Consider the following 23121-nt stretch of genomic DNA (forward strand, 5'->3'; position numbering starts at 1 on the left):
GAAAAGCATGGAGAGCCACATGTGGCCCCCAGGCTGCAGGTCCTGCACCACTTCTTTACACTGATCAATATCATATCCTGTAGATGAAAGTGATGAATACATTGATGGGTAATAAATCTCTTTCCTTCTGTCCAGGGTGAGAGTAAAGACCTTCTTTTTGTACTGACTGCTAAATACAATGCCTGCATCTTGGAGTATAAGCAGACTGGAGACAGCATTGACATCATCACCCGCGCACATGGCAATGTTCAGGTACAGGTGACTACAGCCAACCCTCTCTTCCAACTATTATTTAATTAAAATAGTATTTTCAGACCTTTCAGCTGACTTTATTCCAAAATTTCACTCTTTTCCCCCATCAGGATCGCATTGGAAGACCTTCTGAAACTGGAATCATCGGGATTATTGATCCTGACTGCCGCATGATCGGATTGCGTCTTTATGATGGTTTATTTAAAGTAATCCCCCTTGAAAGAGACAATAAGGAGTTGAAAGCTTTCAACATCCGATTGGAAGAGCTGCATGTCATTGATGTCAAGTTCCTGTATAGCTGTCAAGCCCCCACTATTTGCTTTGTGTACCAAGATCCTCAGGGCCGACATGTAAAGACTTATGAAGTCTCCCTCAGGGAAAAGGAGTTTAGCAAAGGTCCATGGAAGCAGGAAAATGTGGAGGCTGAGGCATCTATGGTGATAGCAGGTACCTATAGAAGTATATTATTAAATCACACGTGATGGGCAGAGGAGAGTTTGGCGTATAAATCTGGCACAGCATATATCACCTTTATCATTCATACTGGCTGAAATTCCAGCCCTTTTTCAACACCAGGAGCTGTGTTGCGTAGAGATATGACATTTGTGTTGGCCTTATCCGAGCACGTTTGCTCATCACTACTCTAGTCAGCTCACAGATGCTGCAATGCCATGTCTAGTTGGAAAAAAAAAGCTAATTAAAAAAACATATCGGCACTCTCAGCTTTTTTTTTTTTTTTTTTTTTTTTTTTTTTTGTGTCCAGTAGAGTATAATTGTTATTGCCTGTATGTTTTTTTTCCCTGAAACTGGGAAAATGTGACAAAGCTTCTGTTCTTAGGATGTTCTAAAATGCTAGAATGTCTGTGTGGAAATGTGTGCAACAAATCTGCCGCATGTGATCATACACTTAAAGTGCAAGAGCAGTACAGAAAATTTTGATTAACCACATTGCTTGGATTTTAGTTCATCTCATCTAGAAGATGTATAATGTGTGTGTATATATGTATGTGCGTGTGTATGTATGTGTGTGTGTGTGTGTATATATATATATATATATATATATATATATATATGTGCCATTCTCTACATGTCTGATAGCCATTCCATTCCAGTGTCAGTTGAATTCCAACCAGAGTACACCTCATTCTACTTAATGTGCTTCTGATGATCAGCTGAACCAAATCTTATTTAACAAAGGAAAGTATAAAAAACCCTGCTGTGGTGATCACAATCCTCTTGCAATAGGACAAGCTGGATGGCAAAACAAGTGCTGTAAGTAATGGGAATGAAAAAATTTCTTTTTAACCATGCCAAAGGAGTTGAAAAGAAAAGTCTTGAGTGAGGAAAAGAAGGGCTCAATTCTGTCTTTACTAGCAGAGGGATACAGTGAGCGACATGTTGCCACCATCCTTAAAATTTCTAAGACTGCAGTCGATTACAACAAGGTCAAGCAGCAGATCTGAGGACAACAAAGCTACAGACCGACAGAGGGTAAAAACGACTCTCCTGACCGGAATGACCGTCTTCTTATTCGAATGTCACTCAGCAACCGCAGGTTGACATCAAGTGACCTACAAAAGGAATGGCAAATGGCACCTGGGGTGAAGTGCACGGCAAGAATAGTTCGTAACAGGCTCCTAGAGGCAGGGCTTAAGTCATGTAAAGCTAGAAAAAAGGTTTTCATCAATGAGAAGCAAAGGAGAGCCAGGCGGAAGTTTTCCATAGACCATAAGGATTGGACCATAGAGGACTAGAGTAGGGTAATCTTCTCTGATGAGTCTAATTTTCAGCTTTGCCCAACACCTGGTTGTCTAATGGTTAGACAGAGACCTGGAGAGGCATACAAGCCACAGTATCTTGCACCCACTATGAAATTTGCTGGAGGATTGGTGATGATCCGGGGATGCTTCAGCAAGGCTGGAATTGGGCAGGCTAATCTTTGCGAAGGACGTATGAATCAAGCCGCATACAAGGTTATTGTGGAAAAACAGTTGATTCCTTCTGCTCAGGCAATGTTCCCCAACTCTGAGGACTGGTTTTTCCAGCAGGACAATGCGCCATGCCACACAGCTAGGTCAATCAATGTGTGGATGAAGGATCACCACATCAAATCCCTGTCATGACCAGCCCAATCTCCAGACCTGAACTCATTGAAAACCTCTGGAATGTAATCAAGAACTGCTTAAATATTTGTACCAGTAGTGGCATAAGGTCACCCAAAAGCAGTGTGAAAGACTGGTGGAAAGAATGCCAAGACGCATGAAAGCTGTGATTAACAATCATGGTTATTCCACAAAATATTGATTTCTGAACTCTTCCTGAGTAAAACATTAGTATTGTTGTTTCTAAATGATTATGAACTTGTTTTCTTAGCATTATTTGAGGTCTGCAAGCACTGCATTTTTTTGTTAATTTTACCATTTCTCATTTTCTGAAAATAAATCCAAAACTTAGTGCTTTGAAATTCGGAGACATGTTGTCAGTAGTTTATAGAATAAAAGAGCAATTTACATTTTACTCAAATATACCTATAAAGAGAAGAATCAGACAAACTGAAAATTTTGCAGTGGTCTCTTAATTTTTGCCAGAGGCTACTTTCTTCCACCTTTTCAGAGATTAGGATGGAGAGGTGCTGTTGCATGCCAAGGAAGCTACTGAGCCCACCGCCGGTTACCACTCTGCATGCTCCAGCATCCCTCCACCCCAGCACCCAGCATCAGATCGGAATGAGCCACTGCTCAAACTCCCCAATAGTTAGTTTTAGGATATCACACATACACTGTAATGGGCTCCTTATCTGTACCTTTATTTGCGATCTCTGTTTGTCAGTTCCAGAGCCTTTTGGAGGAGCCATTATAATCGGTCAGGAATCTATAACTTACCACAATGGTGAGAAATACTTGGCTATAGCTCCTCCAATTATTAAGGTGAGTGTTCACTCATGAACGTAACTTTTCCATTTTAAATACTCTTATGTATAATTGGATATATACATAAGTATCTCTAATCATATAGTATATGTATTTTTCTGTGTTTTTTTTTTTTTTTACAGCAAAGTACAATTGTGTGTCATAATCGTGTAGATGTCAATGGCTCACGCTATCTTCTCGGGGACATGGAAGGTCGCTTGTTTATGTTACTACTAGAGAAGGAAGAGCAGATGGATGGAAGTGTCACTCTCAAGGACCTCCGAGTGGAACTTTTGGGGGAGGTAGGAGACATTTATCCTGAAAGTCATTCTTTATCTGCCTGGTTTATTTATATGTTTCTGCTTATGGCCAGGTTCTGCTTCTTGAATAGGTATGGTGTAAGTCAGGGGTCGCAAACTCAGTGTAATAAATGAGCCGCACATAGAAAAAATTTGAATATGAAGGGCCGCGCTCTTTGCGGGAGAAGACATTTTCAGTGACACTATTATATTTCTATATGAGTTTTTGATAATCATCTATTTTGTTTTTGAAGTTTTGTTTTTTATTTAATGGCATTTATCATATGGGTTATACTACAGGCTTTTTTTTTATTTCAGTTTTCACATAAAACAGCATTTTTAGTGGCCAAATGGTTTTTCGTTATTTTTCCATACTTTATTTTGAATATCTATTAAAAAAAGCTTCTTCCCAGCTTGTAGTAATGTCCCCATCTTGTAACAATGTCCCACATTCTGTCGCTCTTTACACACAAACAAAAAATAATTCTTCTCACCAGACCTCACTCCCTCAGCGAACAGTATCCTCTTCCTTCTCCACAGCTAAGGCAGCGTCAGTCGCCGGCCTCTGGTTGTCCGGTGGCTGATACTGGTATTGTGATGCAGAGAGCCGGTCTCTGTGTTGCAATACATTTCAATTGAATGTGCATCCTCAAATGCACATTCGCTTGAAAAGGAACCCTGACATCAGCGTCCCCTGAACCTGACTGTGATCGTCTCAGGGGCCTCAGGGTTGCTCAATGGAGCGCTGGGGGGGGCGCCCCAGGCTGCATGTTTGAGACCCCTGGTCTAAGTACTGTATCGCATGTCATTATGCTCTGCAGCCCCATAAATCTCATAAAAATATTTTGTCTGTTGCAGACCTCCATTGCGGAATGTCTCACTTACTTGGATAATGGAGTAGTGTTTGTAGGCTCTCGACTTGGAGATTCCCAACTGGTAAAGGTAAGCTGAAGGTTCAAAATAATGTAAAGCATACTGTATGCCATTGTATGTCACCATCACCTCCTGGGAGATGATATATTCTTCCAATGCTGTATACCTCCGATGGTACACATGTAAAGCCTGCCGAGGAGTATTCTCCGATCACCCTTCACTTAAACACTTCAATCATCATACTTTATGATTTTACAGTCTAATTTCTTTTGTAATACTAAGGGTATTTATTAACCTTCTAACCACTTATATGTACATTATCTTCATGGGTTGCTAAGGCCTGTATGAAGCTGTCTCAGGAGCTGAGCTTGCTTCCTATACTGCAGATGCCAGCGGCTGCATAGCTGCCATTGCCTGTAGCGGTAGGAACCAGAGGAAGCGCTGATATTTCCAGGACGTCCTATCCTGACAGCACCATGGGGGGGTTGTCCTTCCTTCATCACAGGGACAGGAAATGCACGAGAGGTTAAAAGGTCCCCTCCCACTCTCAAACTCCAGTGTTTTTCCTGTCCCTGTAAGGACAGCCACGAGAGTGCCGCGGAGGAAGATAGCTGCGGCATCCAAGAGAGGCTTACCGACGGGCCAGGGGGATCGGGGTCCAGACACCAGCTCTCCCCGTCATATGGTCCGAGGCGGCACCCCCCTAAGGGGGGGGGTTCTCCGCCAGGCATCCCGTGGAGCGCTGCTCCCGGACTCGGAGCCGCTTCCCCTCAGCAGGGCTCTCGGCTCCTGCTGTCACATGCCGCATCACTTCCGGGCACCAGATGACAGCTTCCAGTGGCGTCCCAGCGTGGACGGAGCAGCGACGCGGCTGGAGCAGCGGCGGCTGAAGCGGCAGACAGCGTGAGGATCAATCAACCCACTCAAGACAAGGTAGGACGATGGGGTGGGACAGCTGCACGGGACACCGCCATGGAAGGCGCTGTGGAAACCCAGCGATCACCCTGAACCACCAATGTCTGTAAGTAGTGAACAGGATGGACATACTTAAGACAGGAGCTTTAACCAAAAAGCTCCCGTACTTTATGATGGCAAAAGACAGCACCGACTCCTGCAGCTTCAACCTCCAGGAAACCAGGCAGATCTAATACCCGTCCGTGCCAGCATGACTGCATTTGTCAAAATGCCTAGCGTTAGCCGGGCAAATCACCTGGACTGACGTCTCTGCTGGGAAGGACCTCTGCGGCTGCAAAGGATGGGAGACCGCAGAGGATAGGGCTTGAGATTCCCCCTGTGCAGTGGGGGAAACTTGACGCCTAATACATCTATCCCACGTGCAGACAAGTCCGCAATCGCAGGTCGCACAGAGTTGAGATGCGCATAGGGGTCAGATAGTAGGTCCACACTTCCGTCCCAGGACGGCTACATTCTCAGTCTTCCACCCCATGCTAAGAGGTGTTAGGCTGAGCAGCTGGCACTAGTCAGGTGTCAGCCGCTAGGCGGCCAGGATCAGAGTCCGGTCGATCATCGGACGAGTATAAATCATTCTAGAGGAATAGGAGGACGCTGAGAAGCGGCTCGTCTCCTGAGACTTCAGGCTCTCCTACTGTCAACCAGGTTAACACTTGGGATGGAGTTCCTAGGATCGACAACCCAGGGGGGTGTCAAGGAACACTTCAATTCCCTTCGAAGATTCCTCTATCCCTAAAAGACCCAGGGTCAAGAGGCCGACAGGCTCCTAAAGAGGGCTTGGGTCTGCAGTAGCAGATAGAGCACATCGGTCGCCAGATCCACGTGTCAAGGATCAACCAGTTGGAGCAGCCACCGGCCATTCTAGGCTGAGCGTGAGTGCATTCGTCAGGTGGCAGCCGCTGAGCAGCTTGAGCCTGGGCTGGGACCCGAATGGGAGACAAGCCCATGCTCGGAGGTCTGACAAGTTACAGGGGAAACCCCTAGAAGTGATTTCTTAGAGGACCTTTCCCTGGGAGAGTTGCAGCTAGATTCCTGTTGGATGCTTCGGTCGTACCGGTGTGTTTGCGGCTAGGAATAATTCTGTACCCAAAACGGCTCGCCAGGCCTTATGGATGAAGATCTGGTCAGGGGTTTACCAGTTGACAAATAAGTTAGGTGCCATTCCTTTTCAGACAGAAAGGTAGTTGGACCGGTCTTAGATACAACACGGAAGAATGCCACTGACATTAAAAAACGGTCCCGTGGGAAAGCAAAGGTTTTCCCTTCAGAGGTCCCGTCCTTTCCAAAGGCAGGAAGATAGGAAGAGGGTAAATCGACTCGCTGGTATCACCAGAAGGGGGGGAAGAGTAGGATCCCCTTCTCGCTCAGGACAAAGTTCCTCAACAGGCAGTGACACCATACTGGTTGGGGGGGCGCCTCAAAACACTTCCTGGAACCAAGGGCTCATCCCCCAGAACCAGCGGATCCTGAATACAGGTTTCCAGTGCTATTCCCGCGAATTTATAAACCCCCCCCCCCCCAGCACGGTTTGTAGTTACGAATCCCGGCCCAAAACCCTTATAGACACTATATGGGCAGACGTAATGGATCTACTAAGATCAGAAGTAATGGTCCCGGTTCTAGGAACACCTCCGGTGAAGAGTCGGACCATTATAAATTTAGAACCACTAAACCAAGGGATCCGATACAAAATTTCGAATGGAGTCCCGAAAACCACCATTTCCCGAATAGATCAGATCGCCACAACAGGCACAATAGATCCAGAAGCGCATACTATCACGTTCCCATCCACCCTCACCCTCCGAGGTTCCTGCGTTTCGCACTGGAAATGGGAAGTGGATACGACCATTTTAGTTTCAGGCTCTGCCTTTCGACCTAGCTTCAGCACCCGGGGTTTACGAAGCCGATCGCCAAGATCAGGGCACACTTAAGAGGCAGAATAACCATCGTGCCACACCTGTAGGACTTTCTCAGCATCAGAGCTAAGAAAACAACTCGACGGGGTAATCGCCACGCCCGGAGACCTAGGATTGGATCCTGAACAATGCAGCCCGGTACCTGGGAAAAATTCCTGAGAGTCTCGTTAGATCTCGTCAGCTATGGTAAGATCAAATATCCAAAAGACTACACTAAAGGTCCTAGAGACCCTGACGGCAGGCATACCCTGCGTAAAGTGGAACCAGGCTCACACAGGCGTCTACAAGGAAATTCAGTCAAACAGGACAGAACAGCAGACTGCTCTGGACAAAGAGACTCGACCGTCCCCAGCCCTAAAATCATCTCCAAGACAGGGAACCGGTCACAAGATCCATCAGCCCAGGGGGACCTCAGATCCTATCACCATACAAGACTATCATCACGGACGCCAACAGGAAAGAGGGGCCCATCTGGAAGGTACCTTCAAGGACATGGCCGGGAAGCATCAGTTCACAGTCCTCAAACTACAGAGAGCTACGAGCAGTTGGGAGACACTTAAACGAAGCCGGTCGAGTCCACAGGGCCAACTTAGGAAAACATTGTAACCGCAGTATCTTTCCTACGCCACCAGGGGGAAAGCTTCAGGACCTGGCAGCCCGCATCTTCACCTGGGCAGAGAACAGGGTTCTCTCCATATCAGTGATACACCTGCAGGGCCCAGGAACAACATAGCCGACTATTTGAATAGACAAGAAGTCTTAGCCACCGAGTGGGAAGTGAATGAGGAGACATTCATAGGCTTACGCCATCAGTGAGGAAACCCTCAGCTAAACCTCTTCGCGACAAGGAAGAACACCAAGCTACAGAGATTCTTCTCTCGGTCCAGAAGACCATCCAAAAAGGGGTCGACTCCTTGAATCGGAGATGGAGTGGGGGACTGCTATATGGTTTCCCCCTATTCCTATAATACCGAGAGGCCTCAGAAAGATCCAGGGAAAAGGCGAGTGACGCTAGTAATACTCTTCGGGCCCAGGCGAAGTTGGTTCCACCTCCGGAAGAAGACGGCTCAGGAAGGACCGCTCCATCTACCAACGCTAGAAGATCTACTTTCCCAAGGCCCAGTTCGGCACCCAAATCTGGGGAACCTACAGTCGGCAGCATGGATCCTGAGAGAGGGATCTTAAGATCCAGAGGTCTCTCCAACAAAGTGATCTCAACGATGCAGACCAGCTGTAAGCCCGTTACGAGGGCAATCTATCATAAATCTGGGAGAAGTTCTGCTCAGAAGGTGGTAGTATCCCCATAGATCCATCTCACCCAGATATCTCTCAAATACTTGACTATCCCCAGGCAGGATTTAATAAAGGTCTGAGTCCAAAGCACATTGGAAGTTCAGAGAGCAGCTTGGAGTACTTTAATTCAACTTGGCCTCTCATCTAGGGATGGCTCGTTTTACAAAGGCCATACAGAGATTAAGACCCACAGTGCTCTGGGGGACCTAAATCGGGTACTTACCGCTCTACGCAGACCCCCATACGAGCCAATATCAGAGATAAATGTCACAAGACATAAAAAAAAAAAAAGTCCTTTTGGTAGAGATCTCCTCAGCCAAGCGGCTGGGTAAAAGCCAGACCCTGTCAGTCCAGAACTCCTACATTCAACTTTTCAACGATTGCATAATACTAAAACGGAACCCAGGATTCCTCCCTAAGGTAGTATCTCCCCAGAATTTAAACCAGGAGACAGTCCTACCCTCATTCTGCCATCCACGGAAAACGGAGTAAGATTCGTTCACTCATTGTCGTCAGACGAGCGGTCACATGCTACTTAGAGGCCACTCAGAAGTGGCGACAGGACGCAGAATTGTGTATCCAATACAATGGTAGAATAAGATAAAGGCGCATCTATGCACACCCTGGCAGGGTGGATAAGTCAATTACCTCAGCATACGACACTGAGGGATTACCTACCAGGGAACTTAGAGCTCATTCCACTAGGGCGATAACGTCATGGGCAGAGAAGGCGGGAGCCTCAGTAGAGGAAATATACTGGGCCGCCACTTAGTCTACACTAGACACTTTCTGTAGACACTACAAATTGGACACGCTAGCCAGACGACCTTCGGTCGGTCGTAAGATGCTAAAAGCAGTAGTCCCACCCTAAGCGTATTCCCCATGGTGCTGTCAGGATAGGACATCCTGGAAAACAGAGATGTCCTATCCTGACAGCACTGGTAGTTCCCTCCCGATGATTCGTATTGGTAATAATATGCTTGTACTAAATCTAAATAATAATTGCATCCATACTGGTGTGGTACTTGGAAAATCACTGGAGTGGGAGGGGACCTTTTAACCTCTCGTGCATTTCCTGACCCTTTGATGAAGGATGGACAACCCCCCCATGGTGCTGTCAGGATGGACTCCTGGAAATAACATTACCGGTAGGTCTAATCTCTGTTTTGCAGTTTAACTCTCTACCACTGTCAATCTCGGACAGTGGCATCTATATGATGATCACAGGGATCTAATGGCAACCTGTGCATGCTGTCGGCCCCCTAACTGCCACTTTAGTCTTCTAGTGAAGGACAGCCAAAGGTTGAGCTTTTATCAGAGATGAAATTTGACTATATATTACAATACTGTGTTTTGGTCGCCATATAGCCATTTTTGATTGCCGCACTTCCGCTCCAAAAAAAAATACAATAAAGAATCATCAAAACATGATTTGTACCCCAAAATGGTACCAATAAAAACAGAGCTCACACAGCCCCATGGTCGTAAAATTAAAAGGTTATGGTTCTCAAAAAAACAGATGCGCACAAAAATGAAAAATGTCTGGGACCTAATTTCTAATTTTAGGTGCCAAGATACTTTAACCCTTAAAAGGCTAAATTTACTTTGGTCATAAGCAAGAAGAGTAATCTTTTATATTTTGCTTTAGTTAAGTTTTTAGACTTCATACAGGTGCTTCTTTCAAAATTAGAATATCACCAAAAAGCTAATTTATTTCATTTCTTCAATACAAAAAGTGAAACTCCTATATTATATAGTCATTACACACAGAGTGATCTATTTCAAATGTGTATTTCTGTTAATGTTGATTATGGCTTACAGCCAACGAAAACCCAAAAGTCGTTATCTCAGTAAATCAGAATAATTAACAAAAACACCTGCAAAGCCTTCCCAATTGTTTAAAAAGGTCCCTTAAGGCCCTTTTACATTTAGCGATGCACCAGCGATCCGACCAGCGATCGGACCCGGTCAGGATCGCTGGTGCATCGCTAAATGATCGCTAGTGAGCTTTCACACAGAAAGATCTCACAGCGATGCAGCAGCGATACAGCGGACGATACTCACCTTTCACACACAGCGATCCAGACGTCCTCCCGCCCGCCTCCACGCGTCGCTCGTCGGCGCCAGCAGGAAGCGCCCGACGAGAAATGGAGCCGGACATTCTCGCGCGATCAGCGATGGACAGCGGGGGAGCCGGTCGGAGGTAAGTATCACACATAGCGATATCGCTATAACGTCACAAAATCGGTGACGTTATAGTGATATCGCTATGTGTAAAACCCCTTTAGTCTGTTTCAGTAGCTCCACAATCATGGGGAAGACTGCTGACTTGACAGATGTCCAGAGGGTAGTCATTGACACACTCCACAAGGAGGGTAAGAAACAAAAGGTCATTGCTAAAGAAGCTGGCTGTTCACACAGTGCTGTATCCAAGCATATTAATGGAAAGTTGAGTGGAAGAAAAAAGTGTGGTAGAAAAATTTCACAAGCAACCGAAATAACCGCAGCCTTGAAAGGATTGTTAAGAAAAGGCCATTCAAAAATTTGGGGGGGATTCACAAGGAGTGGACTAATAATGGAGTCACTGATTCAAGAGCCACCACACACAGACGTATCCAGGACATGCTCTACAAGTGTTGCATTCCTTGTGTCAAGCCACTCATGACCAATAGACAACGCCAGAAGTGTCTTACCTGGGTCAAGGAGAAAAAGAACCGGACTGTTGCTCAGTGGTCCAAGGGGTTGTTTTCAGCAGAAAGTAAATTTTCCAAATGAAATGCAAATCAAGGTCCCAGAGTCTGGAGGAAGAGTGGAGAGGCCACAATCCAAGCTGCTGGAGGTTTAGTGTGAAGTGTCCACAATCAGTGATGGTTTGGGGCGCCATGTCATCTGCTGGTGTAGGTCCACTGTGTTTTCTCAAGACCAAAGTCAGCGCAGCCAACTACCAGGAAATTTTAGATCACTTCATCCTTCCCTCTGCCAACAAGCTTTTTGGAGATGGAAATTTCAGTCTCCAGCAGGACTTGGCACCTGTCCACACTGCCAAAAGTACCAATACCTGGTTTACAAACAGCAGTATCACTGTGCTTGATTGGCCAGCAAACTCGCCTGACCTTAACCACATAGGGAATCTGTGGAGTATTGTCAAGAGGAAGATGAGACACCAGACCCCACAATGCAGATGAGCTGAAGGCTGCTATCAAAGCAACCTGGGCTTCCATAACCCCTCAGCAGGGCCACAGGCTGATCGCCTCCATGCCACGCTTCATTGATGCAGTAATTGATGCAAAAGGGGCCCCGACCAAGTATTGAGTGTATTTTACTGAACATACATTTCAGTAGGCCAACATTTCGGATTTTAAAATCATTTTTCAAGCTGGTGTTATAAAGTATTCTAATTTATTGAGATAATGACTTTTGGGTTTTCATTGGCTGTAAGCCATAATCATCAACATTAACAGAAATAAACGCTTGAACTAGATCACTCTGTGTGTAATGACTCTATATAATATACGAGTTTTACTTTTTGTATTGAAGAACTGAAATAAATTAACTTTTTGATGATGATCTAATTTTGTGAGAAGCACCTGTACTTACATTATTTTTACTTTTTTTTTTTTGCTTAACAAAGCATTTTTTTGTATTGCCATCCAGGCCTCTATTGGGGTGACACAGGGAGCTCCCTTTTAGGCTATGTGCACACGTATATTTTGTTCCTGTGGATTTTTCCTCGCGGATTTGTAAAAATCCGCAGGTAAAATCTCAGGTGAAAAGACCTGCGGTTTAGCCCTGCGGTTTCACACCTCTACAATGGAGAAGGTGTGAAACCGCAGTGGAATCCGCGCAAAGAATTGACATGCTACGGATTTGAACTCGCAGCAAATCCACGCGGAAAAATCAGCAGCATGTGCACAGCGTTTTTTAGGTTACCATTGAAAACAATGGTGCTGTACAACGCAGCTAAATCTGCTGCAGACCTGCAGAGCCTGAAACGCTGCGGATCCGCAGCAGAATCCGCACCGTGTGCACTTAACCTAACTGATATTGTGGATGCTACAGACCATAGAACCAAAGTGGTTAAAGAGTCGGGATTTGAGTTTTCTCTGCTCCTGGCCATTGTAGCAGGGCACCAGCCAGCACCTACAGAGGATAGTGTGGGCATGGCACCTACAAAGGCTGATGTGGGCACGGCATCTACAGAGGATAATGTGGGCACGGCATCTACAGAGGCTGGTGTGGGAACCAGGGCTGTGGAGTCGGTAAGCCAAACCTGCGACTCCGACTCCTCAATTTCCCTTACACCGACTCCGACTCCGACTCCCACACATATTGCTTATATTTAAGTGAAAAATTTATTGTAGTACAATGTGAACCTCAGACATTTAATCATTTTTATGATCCAATAATCAAGATATTTAGATAGAACAGAATATATATTGGTGTACTACCTGGTTTTCATTCTTTTTGGTACAGATACGATATGGATAGACAGATATGGATAGATAGAGCAGATTTCTAATCTGCTTTTGCTATTGAGAACATTATCTATGAGCTCAAAAACCTTTCAGGTGATGCAGTTTTTTAAAAAGATGATCAACTTTTGCAGCTGAAAAACGTATCCTCAAAAAACACAGGAAAAACGCTGTGTGTGAATGTAGCCTTAGATCAGGAATATAACAGCCATTTATAGGACATTTCATAACTTTCCCAAACTCCTATGAATAAATATTCAGCACATCCTGCATTGAACTACTGTACCCAATTTACTATATATTTTAGGAGTCGGAGTCGGTCCATTTTATACCGACTCCAACTCCGACTCCGACTCCACCAAAATGAGCACCGACTCCGACTCCACGACTCCGACTCCACAGCCCTGGTGGGAACGGCGCCTACAGAGGCTGGTGTGGGCGCGGCGCCTACAGAGGCTGGTGTGGGCCGCGGCGCCTACAGAGGCTGGTGTGGGCGTGGCGCCTACAGAGGCTGGTGTGGGCGCGGCACTTGCAGGAAATTTTGTCTAATTTCTATGAATTTTACATACCGTACATATTCGTGTATAAGCCGAGATTTTCAGCCCATTTTTTTGGGCTGAAAGTCCCCCTCTCGGCTTATACACAACTCATATACCTGGGGGTCAGCGGGTGGGGGAGGGGGGCGGGGGTGTCACAGATCATACTCACCCGTCCTGGCACTCTCTGCAGCCCCCTCGCTTCTCCACTGTCTCCCTTCCTGCCTTCAACGGTCACGTGGTACCGCTCATTGAACTCATGAATATGCGCATATTCATGAGTGGTAATGAGCGGTATCACGTGACCGCTGAAGGCAGGAAGGGAGACAGTGGAGAAGCGAGGGGGCTGCAGAGACGTGCCAGGACGGGTTAGTATAGCGATATTCACCTGTCCTCGTTCCCACGCTGCTCACCGCCGTCTGCTGCTTCCTGTGTCCGTGATGTTTAGCCAGCAGGGGGCGCGGTGACGTGGTTAGTGCGCGCTGCACCCTCTGTTGGCAGAACAGTCACTGACAGAGGACGCGCAGAAAGTAGTGAGCAGCGATAGATCCCGGACAGGTGAATATCACAGGTGCCGGGTCCTGAGCAGGAGAGGTGAGTGTGGCATTTTTTTGCAGCAGCATATGGGGGCATATTCTATGGAGCAGCATATGGGGCATATTCTATGGAGCAGCATTTGGGGGCATATTCTATGGGGCAGCATATGTGGGCATATTCCATGGAGCAGCATATGGGGGCATATTCTATGGAGCAGCATATGGGGGCATATTCTATGGAGCAGCATATGGGGGCATAATCTATGGAGCAGCATATGGGGGCATAATCTATGGAGCATCTTATGGGGCCATAACCTTTTATGGAGCATTATATGGGGCATTTTATTCTATGGAGCATCTTATGGGGCCATTATTAACCTTTGTGCAGCATTATATGGGGTGTATTTTGTATGCAGCATTATATGGGGCTCCTGGTTCAATATGGATATTCAAAAACATTTAACCTACTGATTTCTCAATTAATTTTACTTTTATTGGTATCAATTTTTATTTTTGAAATTTACCGGTAGCTGCTGCATTTTCCACCCTAGGCTTATACACGAGTCAATACGTTTTCCCAGTTTTTTGTGGCAAAATTAGGGGGGTCGACTTATACACAGGTCGGCTTATGCACGAGTATATACGGTAGCCGTGTGTGTGTACAGTATGTTAGATTCCTGTGAATTTTATGCATATAGACCATCAGTCATTACTAGTCAGCCCTGGGGGGTTTAGGCCCAAGTTCATCAAGTCCTTCCAGGTTTAAAGGGAACCTGTCACATGAAAAAAAATAGCACTAGTGTCCTGCAGATAGAGGGTTAATCTGCAGGTTAATAGTGTTCTGAACCTACCTGCATCGGCATTTAAACCCTCGCTGCCGGGAGGAAATTAACTTTCTTTCTCGCTTCATTGGGGGACACAGGTTGCCATGGGTGTATGCTGCTGCCACTAGGAGGCTGACACTATGCAAATAAGAACAAGTTAGCTCCTCTCCGGCAATATACACCTACCGACAGGCACAAATTACCTCAGTTTTTGCTTAGTGTCTGTAGGAGGCGGACCTGGATCTAACACCAGATCCGCAGTGTCTTTTCCTTTACAGGTTTTGTGTGTGTTTAGTAATCCTTGCCCCTTTGTTTTTCAGATACAGCTCGTCGGGTAACAGGGTGCAGATTTCTCACATGTAAGCGACCGAGAGAGCAGTGTGGTATCACCCACTCTCGGACCCGCTGGCAGGACTTTGTCCCCTGTCCCCCCTTTGGGGTGTTTCAGGGTGACTCTCGGTGGCCAGTCCTTGCCTATTCCCCTCCTCACCTCTCTCCTTGGAGATGGCTGTGAGGAAGACGGTGGTGGCCACACCTTGTTCCTAAGGGGCTGACGCCGTCGTCTTCATCGTCTGGAGACGGTGCAGGAAGGAGGATATTCTCTTCCAGAAGCCTCTCCATCCCGAGGGCTCCTGATGTTATCCTCAGCTATGAAGAGGAGCCGGATTCAAGAAGCAGGTAGTTTGGCCCCTCTCGGCCCCCCTCCCCGCAGCAACGCTCACCGGTATAGGCCCAGCAGCTCCAGGACCAGATTTCAAAATTCTTTTTCTTAGCGCACGCCGTCCGACATTTTACAGCCGTCTTCCTCACCCAACTGTTCTAGTTAGGCCACTCCTCCCCCCCCCCCCCCCCCCCCAATATTCACCCTATCAGCGGGCTCCGCTCCTTGCTGTACATGCCCCCAGCGTGGCAATTCTCCCCTGCACGTCCTCAGTCCCGGTCACGCTCCTCGGCATCAACCAATGGGCGCGACGCTTTCGTTTTTGCCAGCACCGGACACGCCCCTGGCCTGCACGTCGGTCCCGGCGCTGGTGTTGGGCACATAACAGGCTGGTCATGCCCCCACAGGCGTGCCAGCCTATCAGGACGCCGCTTTCGCTTTCTTCAGCCGGGCACGTCCCCTTTTCTGCGCGCCCGGCCTGACAGGCCAATGACAGGGAGTCTCTGACTTCCCTCTCTCCTCAGGACGATAACCCCGCCCACCGCTCTCCTGAGCGCGTCTCATGGTCACAGGACAGCGTCCATCTTTCACGTGCTCCTGCAGCGTCTGTGCCACACAGGGGTCACAGCTTCCTGCACTTGTGCAGCGTCCATCAGGGATCCGGCAGGGGACACAGCTACCTGCACTGGTGCTGCATCGCTGAGTGTCTGGTAGGCTCTGAATTTTCCACTCCCCTGACCATTTTTCTTACTCTTAGCTCCCTTCAGCAGTATCGCCTCCATAGTGTCCTGCTGCAGTTTTCACTTAGGCTCTACCTATGCCCAACCCTGCAGGGCCTCTGGCTATATCCCTACGGTAATTCACTACACTTGTGCCCGCTTTAAGAGAAAGTGGGCTTCTGGCCACTAATGCCCGGGATGAGAGCACCCCCCCCCTCCGGAGTGGACTGTTGCCATGTCCCAGTCGGTTTCAGACCTCACCAAAATATCACAGTTCCTGGTACAGGTCCTGGAACGTATGCCACATCTCACTGCCGCACCAGTGCTCCGAACACCTCGCACAGTGATTCGCACGCACCTGACCATGACCTTCGCAGGGATAGATCAGTAGAAAGGTCTAGGAAGCGGACTCTGTCTAGCTCCTCTTCAGATTAGACAATGTTATGAATGAGTCACCGTAGGAGGCAAAAACAGAAATGCTAGCTAAGTCCAGAAAACCAGAGAAGTTGGCAGCTATCGGATTGCAGACCCCTGAACCTATCAACAACAACTAGCAGTAGCCGTGGGGGGTTCCTACGATGCCCTAGACCCCTCGATCACAGCCGGAGAACTGCCTAGCCTAAAGACAGAAAGGGAAATCTAAACTGCCCCAGAGCAGACCCCAAAGCAAAAGGCAGCCCCCAAAATATAATGACGGTGAAGCAAGAAGAAAAAACACTAACACAGATAGAAAGATAGACTGAGCAAATGATGGGGCCCAAGCTAACTAGACAGGACAGGATAGGAAAGCTGCTGTCTGCAATCTGTGAAAAACCCTATGAAAATAAGAGCCAACAGACTGACAGGGAAAAAGACCCTGAAGACGCTAGGCTTCAAAAAGACTTTGTCAGTACTCAGGTATTTTCTGAAGACAGAGCAACCGACAAAAAAGGAATTCAGCTCACCCCAGCAGGGAATGGCAGAATCCAGAAAAGCAAGGCAAACTAAAACCAAAACACAAATGCAAAAAGGCAAAGCAGAAAACTTAGCTTTTGAGGAGCAAGAATCAGACTGGTCTCCTAGAATTCCACAGAGAAATCACCAGCGATGAGGAAGGGCGTCAGCTGCCTTATATCCAGTCAGAGATCCCTGTCGCCCAGTCATCCTCTCCCAGCTCAGGTGCTTGGTAATCAGCCTCACTACCTTCCTTCACCAGAAGAGGGAGTTCATCAGACCTCAATGGTGAAGGGGAAAATGAACTCACAACAGTACCTCCCCCTTGAGAAGGGGTCACCGAACCCTCATCCACGCCACTAGGGCGATCAGGGTGAGCCTGATGAAAGGCATGCACCAATCTTTTGGCATGAATATCAGAGGCAGAGACCCAGGAATTATCCTCCTGACCATAACCCTTCCACTTAACCAAATACTGGAGTCTCCGTCTAGCCAGACGGGAATCCAGTATCTTCTCTACCTCATATTCCATGTTACCTTCAACCAATACAGGGTCCGGAGGTGCCACCCCAGGAACTACTGGTTCAACAAACCTCTTCAACAAGGACTTATGAAACACATTATGGATTATAAATGTGACATGAAGAGCCAACCGAAAAGAGACCGGATTAATCTCCAAATTCTTGTAAGGCCCAATAAATCTAGGCTTAAACTTAGGAGAAGCTACCTTCATAGCGATATTTTTTGATGATAACCAAACCATATCACCCACCTTAAACTGGGGACCAATGGTCCTATGTCGGTTGGAAAACCGCTGGGCCTTTTCCTGGGAGAGAGATAACTTATCCACCACTTGGTCCCAGATCTGATGCATTCTCTCCACCACAGTGTCAACACCTGGGCAGGCAGAAGGCTCCACCTGCCCTGAAGAAAATCGAGGATGAAACCCAAAGTTACAAAAAAAAGGTGACATCAAAGTGGTAGAACTAGCTCTATTATTTAAAGCAAATTCGGCCAAGGGCAAATATGAAACCCAATCATCCTGATCAGCGGAAATAAAACATCTCAAATACGACTCCAAGGTCTGGTTTGTTCTCTCCGTCTGCCCATTGGTCTGAGGGTGAAACGCAGAGGAGAAGGACAACTGAATTCCCAGCTTGGAACAGAACGTCCTCCAAAATCTTGACACAAACTGAACTCCTCTGTCAGATACAATGTTCTAAGGAATCCCGTGAAAGCGAACCACCTGTTGCAAAAGCAGGGGCACCAACTCAGAAGACGTTGGCAACTTAGGGAGTGGTACAAGATGAACCATCTTAGAGAACCTATCACAAATCACCCAAATAACAGTCATTCTCTGAGAGACAGGCATATCAGAGATGATATCCATTGAAATATGGGTCCATGGCCTCCTGGGGACCGGCAAGGCATCAACAACCCACTAGAGCGAGAACAAGGTTTAGACCGGAAGCAAGTCCCACAGGACTGCACAAAATTCCTGACATCACGAGACAAGGCAGGCCACCAAAAAGACCGACTCACCAAGATCTCTAGTACCAAAAATACCTGGATGACCAGCCAATGCAGAGCAATGAACTTCAGACATCACTCTCTTCTTCCACTGGTCAGGAACATACAACTTTCCACTGGGACAACGCTCAGGTTTGTCCTCCTGGAACTCTTCCAGAGCACGTCTCAAATCGGGCGAGATGGCAGAAAGAACTACCCCTTCGCCTAAGATGGTAGCAGGCTTGGTCACCACAGGAGAATCAGCAAAGAAGCTCCTAGAAAGAGCGTCAGCCTTGACATTCTTAGTGCCAGGAAGAAAAGAGACCACAAAATCAAAACGTGTAAAAAAACAAGGCCCATCTAGCTTGTCTAGGGTTCAAGCGTTCGGCCGACTCCAGGTAAATCAAATTCTTGTGGTCAGTGAGGACCACGACTTGATGTTTAGCTCCCTCCAACCAATGTCTCCACTCCTCAAATGCCCATTTCATGGCCAACAGTTCCCGATTCCCCACATCATAGTTACGTTCAGATGGGGAGAACTTTCGGGAAAAGAAAGCACAGGGATTCATTTTAGATGTTACAGGATCCTTTTGGGACAAAACAGCTCCTGCACCAATCTCAGAAGCGTCCACCTCTACCTGGAACGGGAGTGAGACATCAGGTTGCCGCAAAACCGGGGCAGAAGTGAATCTTCGCTTCAGCTCCTGAAAGGAAGAAACAGCCTCCGGAGACTAATTCAACACATCAGCACCCTTCTTAGTCAGATCAGTCAATGGCTTGGCAATACTAGAAAATTTTGCTATAAATTTCCGATAAAAATTAGCAAAACCCAAAAACTTCTGGAGGGCCTTCAAAGAAGTGGGCTGAACCCAATCATAAATGGTCTGTACCTTGGCCGGATCGATTTCAATAGTTGACGGAGACAAAATAAATCCCAAAAATGAAATCCTCTGTACCCAAAAAGGCATTTTGATCCTTTGACATACAGGGAATTCTCCCTCAAGATCCGGAACACCGTCCGAACATGTTCCACATGAGAACCCCAATCCTTGGAAAAGATCAAAATATTATCCAGATAGATAATCAAAAATTTATCCACAAAGTCTCGGAAAATGTCGTTCATGAAGCACTGGAAGACAGAAGGGGCATTAGTGAGCCCAAAAGGCATCACCAGGTACTCAAAATGTCCCTCCGGAGTATTAAACGCCGTCTTCCATTCATCCCCATGCTTAATGCGGATAAGATTATGCGCCCCCCCTGAGGTCAAGCTTGGTAAACCAGCAAGCACCTTTAACTCTGGAGAATAGATCCGAAATCAGGGGTAACGGATACTGATATTTAATAGTAATTTTGTTGAGGGCACGATAATCAATACAAGGCCTTAATGAACCATCCTTTTTGGCCACAAAAAAAACCCCAGCACCTAATGGTGAAGAGGATGGTCTAATATGACCCTTCTCCAACGCCTCCTTAATATAGGATCGCATAGCCTCGTGCTCGGGTACAGATAAATTGAAGAGCCGACCCTTGGGAAATTTACACCCCGGGCTCAGTTCAATTGCACAGTCATAACTCCTATGAGGAGGCAAAGACGCAGACTCATTCTCACTAAATACATCATAAAAGTCCGCCAGAAAAGTCAGGAACATCATGCGACTGAGGAGAGGTGGAAAAAACCGGAGCCTCACTAAGGGCACACCGACAATCCCAACTCACCACAGAGACAGATTTCCAGTCCAAAACTGGATTATGAATTTGCAACCAGGGAAACCCCAGAACAATGGTATCATGCAAATTATGCAACACCAAAAATCTGCAATTTTCTTGATAGTTTGGGGCGACCCGCATTACCACCTGGGTCCAAAACTGAGGTTTATTTTTCGCCAAATGAGTAGCATCAATCCCCCTCAAAGGGATAGGAGTCCGCAGAGGTGTAATAGGAAATCCACAACGTTGGGCAAAATCCAAGTCCATTAGGTTCAGGGCTGCTCCCGAATCCACAAAAGCCTTGGCGGAAAATGTGGACAGGGAGCAGATCAGAGTAATTGCCAGAAGAAACTTAGGTTGAACACCACCCACAGAAAACGTGTGTGCAAAACGTTTCTCTCGTTTAGGACAGACAGAAATAATATGCGAGGAATCTCCACAAAAAAAACACAGCTTATTACGCTTTCTGAACTCCTGATGTTGCTCCCTGGACAAAACTCTATCACATTGCATAGGTTCAGACACTTGTTCAACAGGTGGCAACACCTCTCGTGCAGTCCTGCGTTCACGTAAACGCCGATCAACCTGAATGGCTAATGACATAGAATCGTCCAGACCAGAGGGAACAGGAAATCCCACCATAGTATCTTTTACGTCTTATGACAAACCCTTCCGAAAGAGAGCTGCCAAGGCATTATCATTCCAGGCAGTAAGGACCGCCCACTTTCGGAATTTTTGACAGTACAAATCTGCAGAATCTCGACCCTGGCTCAATGCCAACAGGGTCTTTTCAGCCTGATCAATAGCATTAGGTTCGTCATACAACTACCCCAAGGCTTGAAAAAATGCGTTCACATTAGTCAGACTAGGATCATCAGGTTTCAAAGAAAACGCCCAATCCTGGGGATCGCCACGCAGCAAAGAGATGACAATTTTAACCTGCTGCTCCGAGCTCCCTGACGAGTTAGGCCTCAAGGCAAAAAATAATTTACAATTATTTTTGAAATTCAAAAATTTAGACCGATCTCCAAAAAACACATCAGGAGTAGGGATCTTTGGCTCAGCAGCATGTGAATGAGCAAGGTAGGTGGAAATTCCCCGCACTTCCACAGCGAGCTGCTCCACACGATCAGACAATTGCTTTATCTCCATTGAGAGAAAAAAAATTCCACCTACGGCCTCAGAGATATAGAGGAAAAAATATACACTTTTTTTTTTTTTTTTTAAATTCTTTCCTGCTATTGAGTACCCTAGGATCTGCGGTATGGCTGGTGATTCTGTTATGAATGAGTCACCGTAGGAGGCAAAAACAGAAATGCTAGCTAAGTCCAGAAAACCAGAGAAGTTGGCAGCTATCGGATTGCAGACCCCTGAACCTATCAACAACAACTAGCAGTAGCCGTGGGGGGTTCCTACGATGTCCTAGACCCCTCGATCACAGCCGGAGAACTGCCTAGCCTAAAGACAGAAAGGGAAATCTAAACTGCCCCAGAGCAGACCCCAAAGCAATAGGCAGCCCCCAACATATAATGACGGTGAAGCAAGAAGAAAAAACACTAACACAGATAGAAAGATAGACTGAGCAAATGATGGGGCCCAAGCTAACTAGACAGGACAGGATAGGAAAGCTGCTGTCTGCAATCCGCGAAAAACCCTATGAAAATAAGAGCCAACAGACTGACAGGGAAAAAGGCCCTGAAGACGCTAGGCTTCAAAAAGACTATGTCAGTACTCAGGTATTTTCTGAAGACAGAGCAACCGACAAAAAAGGAATTCAGCTCACCCCAGCAGGGAATGGCAGAATCCAGAAAAGCAAGGCAAACTAAAACCAAAACACAAATGCAAAAAGGCAAAGCAGAAAACTTAGCTTTTGAGGAGCAGGAATCAGACTGGTCTTCTAGAATTCCACAGAGAAATCACCAGCGAGGAGGAAGGGCGTCAGCTGCCTTATATCCAGTCAGAGATCCCCGTCGCCCAGTCATCCTCTCCCAGCTCAGGTGCTTGGTAACCAGCCTCACTACCTTCCTTCACCAGAAGAGGGAGTTCATCAGACCTCAATGGTGAAGGGGAAAATGAACTCATAACTAGACAGTACCAAGGGTGCCCCTCTCTGCCCGTTCCCTCTCCTCAGAGGCGGACATCGGGTCAGATGTAGCCTCTCTGTCAGAGTCTGACTCTGATGCAGATCAGACCTCTAGAATGCAGGACATGGTAGATAGCCTCATTTCGGCTATCGTTCAAACCCTCGAAATAAAAGAGGAAAATGCTACTGCTCAGGGCCAATCCGTTTCATTCAACGGGTAAAACGTCCTTCCAGACTTTTTCCCAATCAAAATGAGTTTGAAGTCACTACCTCTAGACGCTGGGAACATCCTGGCAAACGCTTCCCGGGAAGAAAATGACTAGACATCCTTTACCCATTTAGTTCAGACCTTGTCAGAAAATGGTCTGAATCTACTAAGGTGGACCCGCCGGTCTCGCACTTAGCATCCCACACAGTCCTGTCCATTCCCAATGCGGCGTCTCTCAAGGATGCTACGGACAGACAGATTGAGGCTCTAGCCAAATCAACCTTTGAGGCGGCAGGCGCTTCTTTCTGCCCAAACTTAGCCTCCACATGGGTGGAGAAAGCAATATCTGCCTGGGCTAAGATACTTCGCCAAGGCATTGTGGCGGCAGCTCCCACAGAAGAACTAACAAATTTGGCAGA

General features: G+C 46.8%; 1 protein-coding gene across 2 annotated transcripts in view; it reads left to right on the top strand.

Annotated features, from left to right (window-relative positions):
- DDB1 (damage specific DNA binding protein 1) overlaps positions 1–23121 on the top strand; it is a 93074-nt gene that overhangs the window by 17304 nt on the left and 52649 nt on the right. The window contains exons 3-7 of one of the 2 annotated variants that reach the window (XM_073573912.1): positions 136–258; positions 363–699; positions 3082–3179; positions 3305–3463; positions 4319–4402. In XM_073573912.1, the coding sequence (XP_073430013.1) occupies positions 136–258; positions 363–699; positions 3082–3179; positions 3305–3463; positions 4319–4402 (801 nt within the window). The remainder of the gene's footprint in view (positions 1–135; positions 259–362; positions 700–3081; positions 3180–3304; positions 3464–4318; positions 4403–23121) is intronic. The other variant, XM_073573914.1, reaches the window with a different exon arrangement.

The sequence above is a fragment of the Dendrobates tinctorius genome, unplaced genomic scaffold (genome assembly GCF_039654945.1).
Source record: "Dendrobates tinctorius isolate UK_male_01 unplaced genomic scaffold, ASM3965494v1 ptg000037l, whole genome shotgun sequence".
NCBI classification, from domain to species: domain Eukaryota; kingdom Metazoa; phylum Chordata; class Amphibia; order Anura; family Dendrobatidae; genus Dendrobates; species Dendrobates tinctorius.